The sequence below is a fragment of the Petaurus breviceps genome, unplaced genomic scaffold (genome assembly GCF_028583685.1).
Source record: "Petaurus breviceps papuanus isolate PSGF00001 unplaced genomic scaffold, PetGlider_PUasm1.0 175, whole genome shotgun sequence".
Lineage (NCBI taxonomy): Eukaryota > Metazoa > Chordata > Mammalia > Diprotodontia > Petauridae > Petaurus > Petaurus breviceps.
Window position 1 is genome coordinate 17,908,308 of NW_027185764.1, and position 18,227 is coordinate 17,926,534.

General features: G+C 34.2%; 2 protein-coding genes across 21 annotated transcripts in view; one reads left to right on the top strand and one right to left on the bottom strand.

Moving 5' to 3' along the window:
- PRKAR1B (protein kinase cAMP-dependent type I regulatory subunit beta) overlaps positions 1–18,227 on the top strand; it is a 716,155-nt gene that overhangs the window by 259,530 nt on the left and 438,398 nt on the right. The window lies entirely within an intron of this gene.
- The window catches only part of SUN1 (Sad1 and UNC84 domain containing 1), a 70,584-nt gene that overhangs the window by 17,891 nt on the left and 34,466 nt on the right, over positions 1–18,227 (bottom strand). For 12 of the 20 annotated variants that reach the window (XM_069084857.1, XM_069084851.1, XM_069084850.1 and 9 more), the window contains 10 exons: positions 12,782–12,979; positions 12,128–12,211; positions 11,712–11,822; positions 10,252–10,350; positions 9,623–9,716; positions 7,905–7,963; positions 7,594–7,739; positions 6,513–6,599; positions 2,150–2,193; positions 1,186–1,321 (listed from right to left, as the gene is read on the bottom strand). In XM_069084857.1, coding sequence (XP_068940958.1) covers positions 1,186–1,321; positions 2,150–2,193; positions 6,513–6,599; positions 7,594–7,739; positions 7,905–7,963; positions 9,623–9,716; positions 10,252–10,350; positions 11,712–11,822; positions 12,128–12,211; positions 12,782–12,979 — 1,058 coding nt within the window. The remainder of the gene's footprint in view (positions 1–1,185; positions 1,322–2,149; positions 2,194–6,512; positions 6,600–7,593; positions 7,740–7,904; positions 7,964–9,622; positions 9,717–10,251; positions 10,351–11,711; positions 11,823–12,127; positions 12,212–12,781; positions 12,980–18,227) is intronic. The other 8 variants (XM_069084859.1, XM_069084863.1, XM_069084858.1 and 5 more) reach the window with 4 other exon arrangements.

Here is an 18,227-nt window from a genome sequence, read left to right on the forward strand (position 1 = left end):
TAGTTGTGTGACCTTGGGCAAGTCACTTAACCCTAATTGCCTTGCCTTCCCCCTCCCTCCCCCAAAAAATAAGCAAAAGGGAAAGGCCATTGAGAGAATTGTGTGAACTACGCTGACTCCATCTTGTGACTCAATTCTGGATCTAGCTCAGTTCCCTTTTCTATTCAATTATGGGCCTAGTCCAATTTCTGTCTTGTGAAAAAACCTTATTCAATTTTGGTAATTGTGAGAAAACTTTATGGCATTCTTTACACCTAGTCCTCTCTGTCTGTGAAGCTGTACCACTTCCACCTGCTGCTTCGAGAGCCTTAACTAAGGACCTAGGTTATGTTGACTAGAAACTCAGTCAGATACAAAGATGGATGAAAAGAGTTTTCTCACAATCATATCACAAGTAACCTATATGTCTTACCTGAAAACTGGCCCCATACTGGTCAATCATTTACTGTTTCCTAGTTCCTCTGAATACAGACCCTGGTGGGGGGGGTGGGGAGGGCAGGGGGGAGGGAGACCTCTTGTTCTGATTTTAGGGAATTGCACCTCTTCATTCTATCACTCCCAATTTGGAAAGTCCCTAATCTTTTCTCCAAATAGAAATCAGATTAACTAAACTATCCTGGTTTATATCTCATTAATTACTTTCTTTTAATACATAAATCCATGTGCCCCTGTATTCCAGATCCATTGCTAAGCTGAGGAGGCCTGCTCCCAATTTGTTATGCAGTTGGCATTCATTGCTTAAGAAGTCAATATGCTCAAAAGCTCAGGAAAAAAAATTCCATCTGTTTACATTTATAAGACATATATCCTAGCCTCAATACTACAGATGTTGCCAGAAAAGTTTGCAATTATAAAATAAAGCATGTACAAACAGAATTGGATTTGAAGTCATAATGCTTCATTTCAAACTCCAGCTCTGCTCTCACTAGGTATATGACTTTAAAACAAATCATTTTACCTTTTATTCACCTCAGTTTCCTTATCTGTAAAAATAAGTCTTGGGTTGGATAATCTCTCAGGTTCCTTCCACCATTAAATCAATGAATACATTTAGAAGTTTTCAATAATGCAATATTGAAAACTACATATGCAACAATAATTAACAAAGAACTTCATTAAGTTAAGAAATCTTTATACACACATTTAATATCTCAGATCATAAAATGTCAATAACCAAATGCTTACTTTTTCATGAATTGCCTCTGCTTTCTCACAGCGAGTCTTCAAGCCTTCCCAAGTTAATAATTCTGATTTCAAATGACCCAGTTCCAGTTCTAGATGCTTAACTTTGGACAGGAGATGCTGTCGTTCATCAACTCCACTAGTAAACCAAATGGAGAAAAAACATGTTACATAACTTGAAGTTAAATATACTCCAACACTACATCAAATATCAAAAATAAATTAAGCCACTAAAAATGAAGACTATGAAGATATAATACATCTTACAAAAAAAAATGATCACATGAAAATAGAACATGTTGTCCACAAATGAAAACTATTGTAAATATGTGTAATGATAATGCTGTTAAGAGAAAAAGAAACCTCAATTACTAATGCTAAATTAAAGAAACAAAAGGGACAATAAAAACAGGTTTTGACACCTATATCCTGGGATTTCATAATTCAACCTACAGTCTGAAGATCTGAGGATCTCTCTTTTTCTTATCTCCCTCCCTCTCTTTTTCTTTCTCTCCCTCCTCCCTCTTCCCCTCTTCTTCTCTCCTCACCTCATATCTTTTCTGTTTTGAGAAAGATTTTAGAACAAGCCTCTCCATCTTTACTAGAACAGGTCCAATAGAGTTACAAAGCTGCTATAGAGTGAGTCAAAATCTTTATTTTGTAATTCTCTAATGCACTTGTGATTAACCCTACTTTTTGTTCACAGTAATCCAAAATACTCTGAAGACATTCCACCAACAGAAGCCTTAGGCAGTACCAAAGAATAAATTTGCCCCAAAGTTCAGTGTCTTATTGGGTGTCATCCAAAGTGGGATTGAGGCATGCATGTCCTGATCACATAAACTATGTCATGAACTCAATTAAAATCAAGCCTGACACAAACAATACAGGTCCTTCTGTAATCACCAGTTTTTCTCAAGTAGGAAAAAAGTGCCTAAGAATCAAAACATATTAAAAGTAGTCATACCTAATTATTCTTGACTTGGTTTGATCTAATTCTTCTTGGATAAGCTGAAAAATATAAGAACAATAACCAAATATAGAATGTACACATTTATCTTTTAACGTTTTAAGTATGTATTAGCTAAACTGGGGAGAAACATATGCCAGGATAGGCATAAGTTCTAATAAGGTTTCATCCACAGGAAACCTATAATGGAAAAACCATTTGCCTGTGTTCCTCAATTCTTGAAATAAAACCACTTCAACCAAAGATGGAAATAATCTGACTGAATTTATTATCACAATCCTAAAACACTAAAAAGCAGCCACTAGGATAAGTCAAAGGGTGGGAAAGAGAAAAGAATCACACTTTAATCTTTAAAGAGTTAGCATTATTACTAGTGAATAATTTGGTCCTTAACAGACCATGTCCATCCTACGTAGCTGGGTATCTTAGAACATGGTGAAATTTTCCTTTACATTATGGTAAGGCTTAATACTGTGATTTTGAGATTAAATCTACAATCATAACTGAACAGGTGAGATTATGAGAATAAACAGAAGATGGAATAAGAATCTCTCCCAATTCTTTGATTCTTGAGATCTAAGGATTTGATCAATCCTTATGCACTATCATTTAGAAAAAGCTTTTCCTTTCATTACAAACTGTCATATTTTGGTGTGTGGCTTAAGGACAATGGTCTTTTCACTTTATATATCTAAAATCTAATACAATGTAACCAATAAGACAGTGTTATTGGATTAACTGAGTTGGTAATAGAGTCCACTGTAGCTGTAATACCTTTTGAAAAACATATCAACAGATCAACATAAATTTATTAAGCACTTATGTGCCAGACACTGTGCTAACTACTGAGGATACCAAGATAAAAGTACTCTCAAAAAACTTATTTTAAATATCAGCTGACACTTCTTTTAGACAATGTTGCAAAGATATATGCAGGGATTTAACAAGTTATTTAAAATGCCTAGAAAACTACTTAACCCAGCAGATAAAAAGTAACAATTATTACAGAAAATAGAGAAAACAAAATTTATTGCTACACCTCTCATTTCCCTCCCACATTTAAAGAATATAAATTAACAACAATGACACAGCATACCAAAATCTGTGGGATATTGCCAAAGTAGGACTTAGAGAAAATTTTTATTTCTTAACTTATACATCAAGAAAAGAGAGAAAGAACAGATCAACAAATTGGATATACAATAAAAAAAAAGAAAACCAGCAAATTAAAAACTCTCAATTAAACATCAAAATAGAAATCCTGAAGTTGAAAGAGTAAGATAATAAAATTAAAAGCAAAAAACCTAAATACCCACTGAAATAAAAGTAGGAGCTGGGAGAAAAATTGAAACTCAAGGGATTGTGGAATTGAATGTTATAAACTGAAAGTAAGCAAATTAAAATAAAAAAGAAAATTGATAAATCATTGGCTAATTTGATTTATTTTAAAAAAAATGAAATTACCAGCATCAAAAAGGAAAAAGCTGGGGCAGCCAGGTGGCTCAGTGAGTAAGAGTACTGGCTCCAGTGTCGGGATGACCTGGGGATCAAATCCGGGCTCAGATACTTAGCACCACACCCAGAAATAACTGGCCATGTAACCTTGAGCAAGTTACTTAAGCCCAATTGCTTTAAAAAAAAAAAAAAGGAAAAAGCTGAACTGACAACCAAAGGAAATAAAACCAATTATTGGGAGCTATTCTGCCCAAACAAATGCCAGTAAAACTGACAATCTGAATAAAAAGTATAGATGTTTACAAAAACAGAAATTGCTAAGATTAATAACAGAAATAGAACACTTAAGTAACTCTATCTTTGAAAAAAAGATTGAGGGACGGTTAGGTGGCGCAGTAAGTAAAGCGCCGGTGCCCAGCAGTCAGGAGGACCCAAGTTCAGTTCTGGCCTCAGACACTTAACACCCACACAAAAAAAACTAGCCATGTAACCTTGGGCAAGTTACTTAACCCCAATTGCCCTCCAAAAGGCAAAAAAAAAAAAAGATTGAACAAGCTATAAATAAACTCCCTTGGAAGATGCATTTACAAGCATATTCTTTCAAACATTTAAATACCACATAAACTGTTTGATAAAGGAATTTTTGCCTTTTGCAGCAAAGTTTCTCTGATAAAAGTCTCATTTCTAAAATATATAGGGGACAAAGTCAAATTTATAAGAAGAATAGCCATTCCCCAATTGATAAAAGGTCAAAGAATATGAACTGGCAGGTTTCAGAGCAGAACTCCAAGCTATCATTAGCCATAGCAAAAAAAAAAAAAATGTTCTAAATCACTAATAATCAGAGAAATGAAAATTAAGACAACTGGGGTATCATCTCACTCCAATCAGATTGGTTAAGATGACAAAAAAGGAAAATTATAATCCGGGAGGGGAAGGGGAAAATAGGTACAATAACACACTGCTGGCAGAGCTGTGAACTATTCCAATCATTCCAGAAAGCAAATTGGAACTATGTCCCAAAAGTTATTAAACTATAGATACAGAGGAAGCTAGGTAGTGAAGTGAATAGAACACCAGTCCTAGAGTCAGGAGGACCTGAGTTCAAATCCGACCTCAGACACTTAATACTTATTAGCTGTGTGACCTTGGGCAAGTCACTTAACCCCAACTGCTCTGCCTTCCCCCCTCCAAAAAGACAAAAAAAAATAAATAAACTAATACATACTCTCTGATCCAACAATACTACTTTTAGGCTTATACCCCAAAGAGGTCAAAGAGGAAAAGGGCTCATATAAGCAAAAATATTTATAGCAACTCTTTCTGTGGTAGCAAAGAATTGGAAACTGAGAAAATACCCATCGATTGGGGAATGAATAAACCAGTGATGGTATATGCATATAATGGAATACTATTGTGCTGTAAGAAATGACGAAGGGGGTGGTTTCAGAAAAACCTGGAAGACTTTATAATCTAATGCAAAGTGAAATGAGCAGAACAAGAACAATCTACACAGTAAAAGTGATATTGTAAAGATGAATAACTATGAAAGACTTAGCAACTCTGATCACGATGACCCACCATAATTCCAAACGACTTATGATGAAAAATGTTATCTACTTTCAGACAGAAAACTACTGATAGTGTGTTATTTTTTCTTTTTCTTTTTTATAGAACATGGCTAATGGAGAAATTTATTTAGTAATGGCTTCAAATTACAATGAGTTTTTATTTCTTGCCTGCTCAATGGGTGGGAGAGAGATTGGAGGAGGGAGAGAATCTGAAACTTAAAAGAAAATTGAATTTTTTTTAAAAAAAGGAAATAACATTAGTGGCTAGGTGGTACAGTGAATAGAGCACTGGCCCTGAAGTCAGGAGGACCTGAATTCAAATCCGACCTCAGACACTTAACACTCACTAGCCCTGTGACCTTGGACAAGTCACTTAACCCTAACTGCCCTGCCCTCCCCCCTCCAAAAAAAAAAGGGGGGAAATAATAACAGAGATAATTTCAGAAAAACCTAGGAAGAATTGTCTGAATTAATACAAAGTGAAGTGAGCAGAACCAGGACAGCAATCTATGTAGTAATAGCTTTAAATCTGAACAGTTTTAAAGATAATCAATTTTAAAAGACTCAGGAATTCTAATCAACAAAATCACCAATCATAATTCCAAATGACTCATGGTGAAACATGCTATCCACCTCCAGAGAAAGAACTGATAGACTCAGGTTGCAGAATTAAGAATATTCTCTTCTATGTCTTTTATTTTTTTTCTTGGACATGGATAATATGGAAAAAATTTTTTTCATGTCCATACATGTTTTATGAGAGCCAACATTATAAAATGGCTAGTGATATGCTATAAATGCTCTCCCATGTCCAAACTTGGAATTCAATTTGTTTTAGAGGTGGAATAACATAGGTATATTTCTAATATATTAGTTCCCTCCACAATAGGTACTTAATAAATCTTTGTTGAATAGTTTGTTGAACAATGACAATACAGAGCACATAGCTCATGCACATGACCACCTCTGGTATTATAATGAAAAAACTAACTACAGAGTACTAAAGGTTTCATTTATTAGTGCTGGCACTGGAATCATGTGAACAGTACTATCTTACACTATCCCACAGCTCTAGCACAGGGCTAGGTACATAGTATGAACTCAAAAATATATACTGAAACCAAAGAGAATCAAGAAACAAAAATAGGGGAAACTGCTTACTAAGCATGAAAACCCAAGTCACTCTCAAGAGTTTTTGACAAACATACTTTCATAAGGACAATATAAAAGGTTCGACAACAAAAAGCATTAAAATTCTTTGAATAATTACCAAGGAATTTTTAAAAATTACTTTAATTGAAGTTGATTATTGGTAAAATGGAAAAACTAAGTACCTTGTCCTTTTCGGACAGTTTTGCAAGAAGATCTTCCAGCTTCAATATACGGAATTCATTTTCTTGCTGGAAAGTCATAAAATCCATCTTAAAGATAAAAACAAACATGCTGAATGGAAAATTAAAGCTAATGATCTCAAAACACACAAAACTTTTCAACTGCTAATTTCATTTGGTCACAATGTATCACACCAAACATGAAGTAACTTAATATACATTTTTAGTAATGTCTAACTTTAGAGAGAAAGTAAAAACAACCTATGCTAACGATCACAAATGGATTCTCTTCTAATATTTTTAAAAATAATCTCAATAAAAAATCTTATCATCTCTGCTGCAGTGTCAGAAAATACCGTAATACCATACTCTGGTCTGCTGAGCAGGTCTCTGACAGAACTAGAAAAATAAAATGAATAGATCTGTCATAATGAAAAAAGAAGAATATTTACTACTTCATAACTCAGTTTGTTCCTTAAAAACACTTAGTTATTCAGATTACTGCTACAAATATTACCAAGATACAACTGTAGGTACTTTTACAGTATTATTTCCAAGTGATTTCAAATTCAAAGACAATGTTGAAGTCATTATTATTTCTGAGTGATTTCAAATTCAAAGACAATGTTGAAGTCATTTTACTAACTTCCTTTTAAAAAAAAGGTCCAAATCAAAAAGGATCTTAGAATCAAAGGATTCTTATTCACCTGTCCTTTCTCTGGCATGGTAAAATACTAGAAAACAGTTCAAATAGGAAAATCCATTGTTAAAACCCTAGCAAATAAAGGCTTTTTAAAAGGCTGTCTATAAAACATTTTAGGGAACTTTCCTCCAATAAAATAAAATTTTTAATTGCTAATTAAATCAAACATGAGCTAAATAATGGGGGTAGGAATGGGAATGTCAGCATTGTTAGGACTCCTTTAGAATATGAAAGAAGGCACAAAGCTTCTTTATTTGAAAATTTTATCAATAAATTCAAAGAACAGTGCTCCCCCCATATTATTGGCTAACAATTTGACTAATTTAGCATGTGGAGTAAAACACTGAGTCATCCATCTAAGAAAGTATTCAAACAATTTACCTCTGTAGGCTGATGAACGTGGAAAGAATCAGGCTTAAAGAAGTATCTGGACTCATCTATCCTTTGTGTTCTGTGTATGCTTGTCCAATTAAATATAGGCAGGAGTGAAAGGAAACTTTCCATGTTCCATAAATAAAGGCCTATACCTTAGTTAAAAACAAAAATAAAAAAGTTTAGAAAGACTAATTTCAAGAAACTATACAAGAGATTATATTTAACTAGAAAATGAAGGGGAAAATCTTTAAAAATTAAACATGAATTATCAATTGAACATGAATAATCAACTTAAAATGAAAACAAACTTCACATACCTAGCAAAAGTAAAAGTGGAATAAGTAACAGTAACAACTTGCAAATTTTTGGAAGGCACCTGGAAATAAAAATGAAAATGTTTAACTTGCAACAAACAAAAGTTGAAAAATAAATCAACTAGCATTTATTATATACTTACTATGTGCCAGGCACTGTCTAAGTGCTTAGGATACAAAGAAAAATAAAAGCAGTCCCTACCCTTAAGGAGTTCACATGTGAATGAGAAAAGACAACATGTAAACTACTATGAACAAATAAGACATAAGGGTGTGTGTGTGTGTGTGTGTGTGTGTGTGTGTGTGTGTCTTTGTATGTGTATCTATATCCTTCTGTAAGAGATAACTTGGAGATGATCTCAGAAGGAAAGTACTAAAAATAAGATGAAGAAAGGCTTCTTGAGGAAGTGGGATTTTAATTGAGACTAGAAGGAATCCAGGGAAGCCAGCAGGAGGAAGTGAGGAAGGAAGGGATACCAGGCATGGGGGACAGCCAGGAAAAACACATGGAGTTGAGATATGGCGCATCATGTGCAAGGAAACAGCAAGGAAGCCAGTGTCAGTGACTGAAGAATAGGTAGCTAGGAGTGGCAAGAAAGCTAGGGAAGAGGTCATGTTATAAAGGGTTTTAAACCCTAGAAGATTTTGTATTTACTAGAATTTACTGAATCAGGGAATGACGTGGTTAGACTAGCAAAGATCATTTCAGTAGTTAAGTGGAGGATGAACTGGAGTAGGGGAGACTTGAGAGAAGGAAGTCAACTGGAAGGCTATTGCTACAGTCCAAGCACGAGGGGACTATACCTTCCTGGCAACAGACTGGTGGTGCTAGAGGAGAGAAGGGGGAACACACAAGAGATATTAAAAAGGTAAAATGGAAAGGACTTGGCCTCAGAATGTACTTAGGATTTGAGACAAGGGTGGAAGATAACACTGAAGTTCCAAGTCTTAATGATTGGGAGGAAAAGTTAGGAAGAGAGAAGGAATGGGGGGGGGTAATAATAATAATATTCACCACACTGATTGTCCTTCTAAGCATTTTATATAAAACATCCTTGGCCTTAAAAAATATTGCTGTTTCCTAGAGGCACATGATTTTGATCCATTTGCTCAATTTCATAAAAAGAGAAACATAACCTAGGAAATGCAGTAGTAATAAATATAAATTTCTAATGTAATAGTAATTATTATTATGGATTAGTATCTGCATAAATTCACCAACTATTGATAACATCAACTAGGTACAGATAAGAAAAGACATAGAGGAGTAAATGAACACTTCCCTGCACAAATCTTCAGTTTCATCAAGTTGCTCGGATAATACATTTTTAATAAGTGGAATTCTGCATATACTAGTGATTCGTTCTATATCCTTCTCCTCCATGTATTTGACACATTTCTGACATTACTGTAATGTTGTCTTGGATTGTTCAAGACACCAATCAACAGACTCTATTACTACATGTAAGACACTGCATACCCAATTATAGAGTATAGGAGAAGTACCTGAGTAATTAAAATTTTCTTGAATCAAGTTCAAGAAGGACCTGAATTATTCCCTACTCTATGAAATTCCCACATAAGTTATCTGATTTTGATTTCTCCAATACATTTTACCAAACATGATTCTTAACCCACAATTAAAGTGACTGAATTTTAATAGCAAAATTATTCCCCTCTTTTGAAACTTAAAATTGATGTTAGAGGAAAGGTTTCCTTACCTTGTAAGTAGGAACACATTTAACCAAGAAATCAAAGTAACAAATTGGTACCATCCGGTTCCTAGCCACCAAAATAGTCCAGAGGCTACCTTCCCTAAAAATAAAACATAAAAAGCAGAACTGTTCTAAGGAAATCAAAGCATCTAAGTGGAACACTTTGGTGACAACCAAGCAACAAGCAATAACAAAAAAAAGCATTTTATTTTGAAAGCAGATGATCAAAGAAAATCTGTGAACAGGATTTTTACATGCACCACAATAGGACTAAGTCATATAGCAGTGGTTAACAGGAAAACCACAGAGCAACCTAAGTCACAGATGCACAAGACAAGATGAAAAAGCAGAAACATTTATTTAAAGCATTAAATCCATGCACTTCAATTACACCGAAATCAAGCTGCTAGCGATGAATTTGCTATCTCAAATCTTCTCTCACACACACAACACCCACACACACACCCCAAATGCTTATGCAACTAGAAATTTAGGATGTTAGCATTTCTAGGTAGTAATGATTGAAAAATGTTATTTCAAGAAGCCAAAATGGAAGGCATCAGATCACAAAGAAAAAGACTAAATTTTCCAAAAGCCTTTCAGATCATGCAGCATAAAAAGCCAAAGATAACCACCTGGAGAAACAATAGCCAACCAAAGAAACGACAACACCTTCCTGGACACAAACCATCCTGTTGCTCCAATCCTTTGTAGTGTTTGCATCAAAAAGTAACCTACAACAGACAAAAGGTGTATGCAGAGTGCACACACAGAGAATACAACCAGAACACCATCCTCTAAATGCATAATAGAACAGCTTCTTCCACTTGACACATCTATGATACCAATAAATTTGGATGCTATTTTTAAATTTTACCATTCTCTATTTTTATTAAGTCAAAGGATTTTCCTTGCTTTCAGTAAAATAAAATTATTTATAAATCAAGAAAGATAGAAACTCAATGAAATTGACTGGCAATATGAAAAAGCACTTGCTATGAATCAGAATAATTTTTCTTCAATTCTACACTTTTTCATATCTTATACAACTAAAATGCCTACAATGCGCCAGTCTCTTTAACAAGTATTTCCTAAAATCCAAGTTTCATCATAATTCTGTTGGAGAATTCTTTTATATATCTGAGAATAGTACTACCAAATTTTATGATAGGGAGAAGGCAATATTCTAAGGTAAATTAACTCATAGAAAAATCAGCATAATACTCTTGGGGAAATGATATTTTTTTTTCATGGCTTCTCCCCTAGGGAGGAAAAAAAATCAGCAAAACACAACATAAAAAACTTTACATCAAAATGACATGTATGTAAAGTTTGTGGCTACTTATGAGATTCCTTAATTACTGTTTCTCTTTTACAGTGGCATTGACATTATATACACATTAATTTTAACTGCCTGAAATCTGTGGACTCAAATTATAAAAAGATCCCAGTAATAACTGGCTTTTAATGAAGAATAAAGAAGTCATCTATCCAACTATTGTACATTTATTTGGTAACTCACAAAACAATTTTATTTTAACTATTCCCTTTCTCCATGAAAGATAGGAATCAAAAATAAATAGAAAAGCACATAGTTTCATGAAATAACACCTTGTTGACTTATATTATAATATTGCCAGTTAAGACTGAAAGAGGTAATTAAGTTTTGCAAATATAAGGCAAAATGTGTTTAACATAAATGTTCTATATCATGCAATTTAGATACATAGCTATTTGCAAATACTGTATCTCAAAAAGAATAATTAACTTGGTTTTATGTAAACCTCCCTACAAAGTTGAGTTTTATCCATCAATCCTGCACTACATAAATTAAACAAACAGTTAATCTACAAATTTATCTATATTTTTAGCTTAAGTTTCTATTTTGACTGTTTATGAATGGATCTGAAGCTACTTAGTACTTCTCTCACAGAGCAGTTGTGAGGAAACAACTATACAAATCTCAAAGAGCTACTGAAAAGTGAGTTACTGTTACTTAAAATCCTTAGAAGGTTTTATAAAAACAAAGCAATGAGTGATTAACATTTGTGAAATACTGATGAAAAAGAAAAACAAAAAAGGTGCAAGAGTCAACCTGTGTAAGAAAAGGTGTGCCAAATGGTCCTTGCTACCCTTTTTGACCTTGAAGATTGCAAGTGGGTTGCTGTATGTGTTTCAAGATGTTTCTTCCCCTTACAGTCATCACCTGTTGGTTGTGGTAACAATTAAGCATTAATTTAACAAATTAATAAGCAAGCAAGTCAATCAATAGACCTGTTTCCAGTCATGTCAAATAGCAATTCATAAAAAACAAAAACAATCAGTTAAGTGAAATCTGACAGCTGTTTCCATAATTATTTAAACATAAGTCCCTTACTTAACCTAATAATGGATATTAGCTCTGGATACTGACATGTGGCATGTGTCACTCATGTAATTTAATCATGTCACTAAAAAATTATAACCTGTGCAGAACTGAAGTTTTCACACATATGATAAAGCCATACTTACACAGTGATTCACCATTTACACTGAGGTGACCATCCTCTCTGAGAAACTCTTTTACATTCACACACCCACAGTAATTCGAATGAGCTGCAATACATGCAAAACAGGCTTAGAAAAATTCATCTCTCTCAAGTTCAAATTCTTCTAGCTTTACATGAAGCCAGTGTAATAAGATAGTTTAAAATGGATATCTGAAGCTCTACCTAATACAGGTGAATGCTGGTGAGGCTTTATTATTAAAAGCTTAAAAAAAATAGCACAGACTGGTAAACTGAATTTCCCCAAGCCAGCAGCAAATTAAAAAAACCTTGTTAAAAAAAAAAAGTTTAGAAACACAACACACAGGTCCTGAACTAAAAATCAATCCATTTAACCAATTACCTTTGTTTTAAAAAGGTAAAATGAATCAAGGAATAATAGTGTTGAAAAAGATAGATTATAGCAGTATACTTTGACACAACTGTTTAAGTAACAGTCAATGTTCAGCTTTAAAAAGAAATTAAACTAGTATCAATAAGCTCAGAAAAAACAGCCGCAAGAAGATAGCACTGACAGCAGGAGAAGAAGATGTAGATGAAAAGCCATAAGAAAAAGTACAGTGTTTTCTCCACCTCTAAAGCATTGTTTGGTGGGAAAAGAAGAAAATTTGTTAAATACCTTTTGATTCATGGCTTTTCGTCTTATAACTTTTAGATTCACAATCTTTAGATTCGTAATTTTTCAATTTGTAATTCTCTGATTCGTAACCCAACTTCATTAAAACAACTTGAAAAAGTTGAACTAAGAGTGATGAAAATGATGCCGCTGTGTGTTTGGCCAGACGTGAAATTCTATTCATGTAGAGAGATGCACCTCCTATTAAAAAAGTGTAATTACAAGTTATTTCCTCCCACAAGACTAACACTTACTCTCCACTGATCAAAAAAATCAACTTGCAAATTACTTGATCAGCTAAAACCAGAAAGGTCATTTTAACTAGAGGAAATTTAATGAATTCATATAAATCTAAACAAAAGGCCCTAAAAGTTAAAATGAAATTTTCCTAAAAGCTATATTCCAGCAAAATAATATGGATCCTTACAATACCCTGGCAAGAATAAAAATAACATGCCAGATTCATCAACATCAAGGATCTCATACTAGCAAACAACTGTAAAATATCATCCAGGTACAGGGGTAGGGAGTTTGTGGCCTTCTAGGTCATTAGGTGCAGCCTTTTGACTGAGTCTAAATTTTACAGAATAAATCTTTTTATTAAGGGGATTTGTTCTGTAAAGTTTGGATTCAGTCTGAGGGCCACACATGAAGACTTAGACAGATACATATGGCCTTGAGGCTGTAGGTTCTCCACCCCTGATCCTGGATGAAACCATTTCTTTCTAACAGACGCTCTCCTGCAGAGGAGAAGCCATGGTTTTCACTGGGGTCACTAAGTAGCAATAAGAAGAGAAAAAGCCCTTGTTCCTCCTATTGAGCCTGGAAGGCCATCATCAGTCATGTAGTTTTCTTTGGCATTTTTAGCACTGCAATAACTTCTTAAAAATATCTGGTTATTTCTGATTATTTGTTACTGTTACTTACATACACTCAACAAACATTTATTTAGGACATTCTTATATGCAATACATTTCTACCATGTCGAAGGGAGATTAAAAAAAATGAGAGGGCCTCCCTCAAGGAATTTACAATCTGACAGGAAAAACAGCACAGCCCTATTTATTCTACCAAAGTTGCTAGAGATCTTTATTCTTAAGGTATTTTTTTAGACTTTTTTTTAAGGTATTTTTTAAGATGTAGAAAAATTTAAATCCCTCCAATAAAACTACTTATAGAGGGGCTGCAGAGTAACACAAGACCATTTCCACCAATTATTTCTCTTTGGTACTTCTTCAGTTTAGATCAACATTTTTTTCCCTAGTACAATAAAATTAAAACCAAAATTTTAGGGCTTTTTGAGGTTTTTTTTTAAATCAAAAATTCAACTGTCAACAAACATGAATTAAGTGCCTACCAGATACAAGCCACTGTGCTAGGTGCTTATGGAATGGAATAACCCCTGCTCTCAAAGAGTTTATATTCTCATAGCAGAAAAAAAATACACATATGTGTATGTAGAATAAATATATAGTCTTAACATTGTAAGACATGGAACTATATGAACTAAATTAATTCAAATAAAAGGTGTTGACTTCCAGGTTGGCTAGATAAGAAACAGTTGTTAAGTGGAATATCCATGACCTGGTGGGGCCATCTTCTTACATTGCCACTCAACATCTAAATACAGTGTAAGTCTTATTAATCAGAAATAAGCCTTTATAATCAGAAATCATACTGAAAAGTGAATCATTACCTGGGGTAACATGAGTTATCTCTTCCTTTGGATCTCTCTTTTGTAAAGAAAACAATGGCTTTATAAACCATAGCTTGCAAAAATATAAGATCTAAAGATATAAGTTCCCTCTCTCAAGAATATTAAAATAACCTTCTAGGGAAACCTACTACAAAGCATATGCAAAGCACTATTTTGGTTTCAGTTTTTATTAGCTTCAGCAGAATTTGTAGAAAACAAATATCAGAAATTCCTTTTTTTCTTACAGTTTTTTAGTTGCTAAAAGTACAGCCCTCTTCAAGTCTTCTCCTGACTCTCTGTCTTTATCCATGATATACTTCACAGACAGAAGGAACTTTCTCCTCAGTTCTCATTTGTAAAGTGTAGAGACTGGACTATATACATGACTTGATAACTCCTACCTAGCTCTAAATCTATGAACTAAGATCAAGCTCTTTGCCTATTAACTTTTTTCCCTCTCTTCAATCCTCAGCTCAGGTACTATCTCATCCACATTTCACTAGCTAGAAATAACCTTCATTTCCTTTCATTTCCTAGAAATAACCTTTCAAGTTATTATTTTACCACCTCTCCTCTCTGGACTGAATCATGTTAAGTCATACAATTTTCAGGATAAAAAAAATTTTGTTTTATTCTGTCAATCATCATTTTGTAGGAGGTCTGGTGCTTTAGAAGAATTACAGAATCTCAAGATTAGAATGGAACTCGTAGATAACATCCTTTCAACAAGCATTCTTCTAGGCACTACAGACAGACAAAATCAGGGTCCCTGCCTTCAGGGAATTTATATTCTACTCTTCCCATTGCCACTTATCTGGGATTATTCCAATAACTTCATAACAGGTTTGTTTTGGTGCCATTCTTCCCATCCTCCCCTTACTCCAATCCATTCTTTATGACACTGCCAGACCATCTTATTTTATAGCTTTGGTCAACAACTTTTATCTGCTCAAAAATATCTTCACTGGCTCCTTCACTTATCACTTAAAGACAACTAAATTCTGGCACTATCCTACCTTTCTGACCCTCATAGTCTATGCGTAAGCCAAAATGAAAAACTGTCTTCTGGAATACAACTTTTGTAATGCCAACTTTTGTTTACAATATTCCATTTACCTAGTATACCTTGTTCTCCCCATCCTGCCTACTGAATTCCTACCCATTTTCTAATGTTGCCTCTTTCATGACCAACCTGTCCATGATCAACCACTCACAAATCTTTTTTTTCCCCAAAAGACTTCAAAGTAGGCTTTGTTGTATATTTCTTCAATGTACAATCTAGTTATGTACTTACATTTCCATGAATACAAGAATCATGTTTTAGCAATATGTTCTGTGTGCCTAGTGCAGAGCTTTACACATCAGCAAGCTAAATAAATGTTTATTGAATTCAGAGTCCCTTGACAATCCTCCTAATGTCTCCAACAGAAAGTCTCAACCTTGAGGTTTAGTATTTAATGATATTTGCATATATCTCTACATCCACAGCATTTTCCACCCCTGACCCTCTAGCCCTCCAAAAGTTCTGATTCTCTTTGACTTCTGACCAATGGGCTGAATTGTCTATAAATCAGAGAAAGAAAACGAAGTTCATTAAATTTTCTATACAATGAATAGTACTGTGTTTCCATCCCTATGTATTGTGACAAACAGATTCTGGTAATTTATCTAGTACAGGATGAAAAGAGTTACTAATTTGATTAGTGTAAAAAAAAATTTCATTTTGAGCAAAACCAAACTCAAAGGGTGACTGATAATAAAGAAAACAGTTGTATTTACATCTTAAATTCAGATTTAACTCAGAAAACATCGTTAATGTCTTCACAAAATAAAAAAAATATATTTTCCATGTAACATTTTACTTTCACATCTACTTTTTCCTCATTCTTTCTTATTATATTAATAACATAAGCAACTTTACAAGAAAAAACAAAAGTGGGTACTCTCATTTTGCCCACTGTGATATAAGAATGCTACAATTGACAGGTCTTTCAAAGGTACACCCTACCTTTTCCAACCTTTATCAAGCAAGCATTTTTAGCCTCTCCAAAAACACCTCTGGAAATAAAGTTAAATTTATAAGAAATATGAAAAATGTATGTTTTGGGGGGCAGCTAGGTGGTACAGTGAATAGAACACCAGCCCTGGAGTCCAAAGGACCTGAGTTCAAATCCAGTCTCAGACATTTAACACTTACTAGCCTTGTGACCTTGAGCAAGTCGCTTAACCCCTTAATTAATTGCCCTGCCCTCCCCCCTGCAAAAAAAAAAAAAGAAATATGTTTGTTTTGCATTTAAATGGCTAAGTAGTATTTAAGAATTAAAACTTTCTCACAATAGCTAAAGCTGTTGTTCAAGTAGCTCCTAAAAGGCTCTTGGGAATACAGAGGCTAAAGGAACATGGCAAAAGTGAAGTGACTCTCAATGGTAACAAATTTTTACCAAATATCCCTTATTCCACCTGAAGTGGATCAAGGGCAACCTCTCAGTCTTAGCCAAACTAGCAATCAAACAGAACCCACTCTGTGTTATGTGGCTCTACAATACTCTCAGTACCCTTCAGAAGAAATGGCTACAGCCACTGCCTAGGAAAACAAAGGGTACTTACTTTCAAACAAACAAAGTATTTAGTTGGTAGAAAGGGGTTCTCATGTTTTGCATAACTACACATGTAAAATCTATACTGAACTGCTTGTCTTCCCAGTGGGGTTTGGTGAGGAGAAAAGAAGGAAAAAAATTTGGAAATCAAAGTTTTAAAAACAAATGCTAAAAAAAAAAAATTGGTTTTTACACACAACTGGAAAGTAAGATACACTGGCACTGGGGTATAGAAATCCATCTTGGCCTACTAGAAAGTTGGGGTGGGGAAGGGGGAGGCTATAAGAGAACCGATTGGGGGAAGGGGTATTCAGTAGGCTTGCTACTTGGGGTGGGGGCAGGGGAAAGATGGGGAGAAAATTTATAACTCAAAATCTTGTGGAAATGAATGTTGAAAACTAAAAATAAATAATATAAAAAGGGGATTCTCAAAGTATGCATAGGTGGGGTTCTTTGGGAACTTCCCTATGGATCTGCCAGCAGCAAAAGTCCCTAGATTCATACTCTGTTCTGTGGAGATATTGCTGGAGTACCTCTCAATTTCAATTCAAGTGCAGGTAAATAATGTTAGAACACTCATATTAATTTGGGTAATTAATGGAGTTGCTTTTCTTATAACAAAAGCAGTCATCACAAATATAAAATTGGCACATGGTTTTCTCCAGGACCTGAATTCAGTAAATATCTCCATCTCTCCACCTGCCCCACCAAAACTTTCCTCTTGCTCCTCCTCAGAAATACGACCACAGACTATCAGATCAGGAGGTTTGATTCAGCAGAAAAATTTTTGCCTCCCTTTCCTACAACAATTTTCATAAAATGTTTTATTACAGAAAGTATTTCTTAACTGTCAAACATTATTTTTGTCATTAAGGAAATTTCCCTTGTATCAGTAATTCAGATGATGCAGTATGGGGCACTAAAACAAGAAATAATGGCATAATTTCTAATATATTTTAATAAGAGAAGTTTGAAAGTGGTATTAAAAACTTTTTTAAAAATTTACTATTATACTTAAAAGAAACTGGAAAGCAATTGTTTGCTCACTGAAATATCCAAAATGTTATGCTGTAATGTGAATGGGTAATAAATATTCTCTAGGAAAAATACTATCCAACTGCAAGCATACCAGTTATTCCATTGCTTAGTTTTTTCA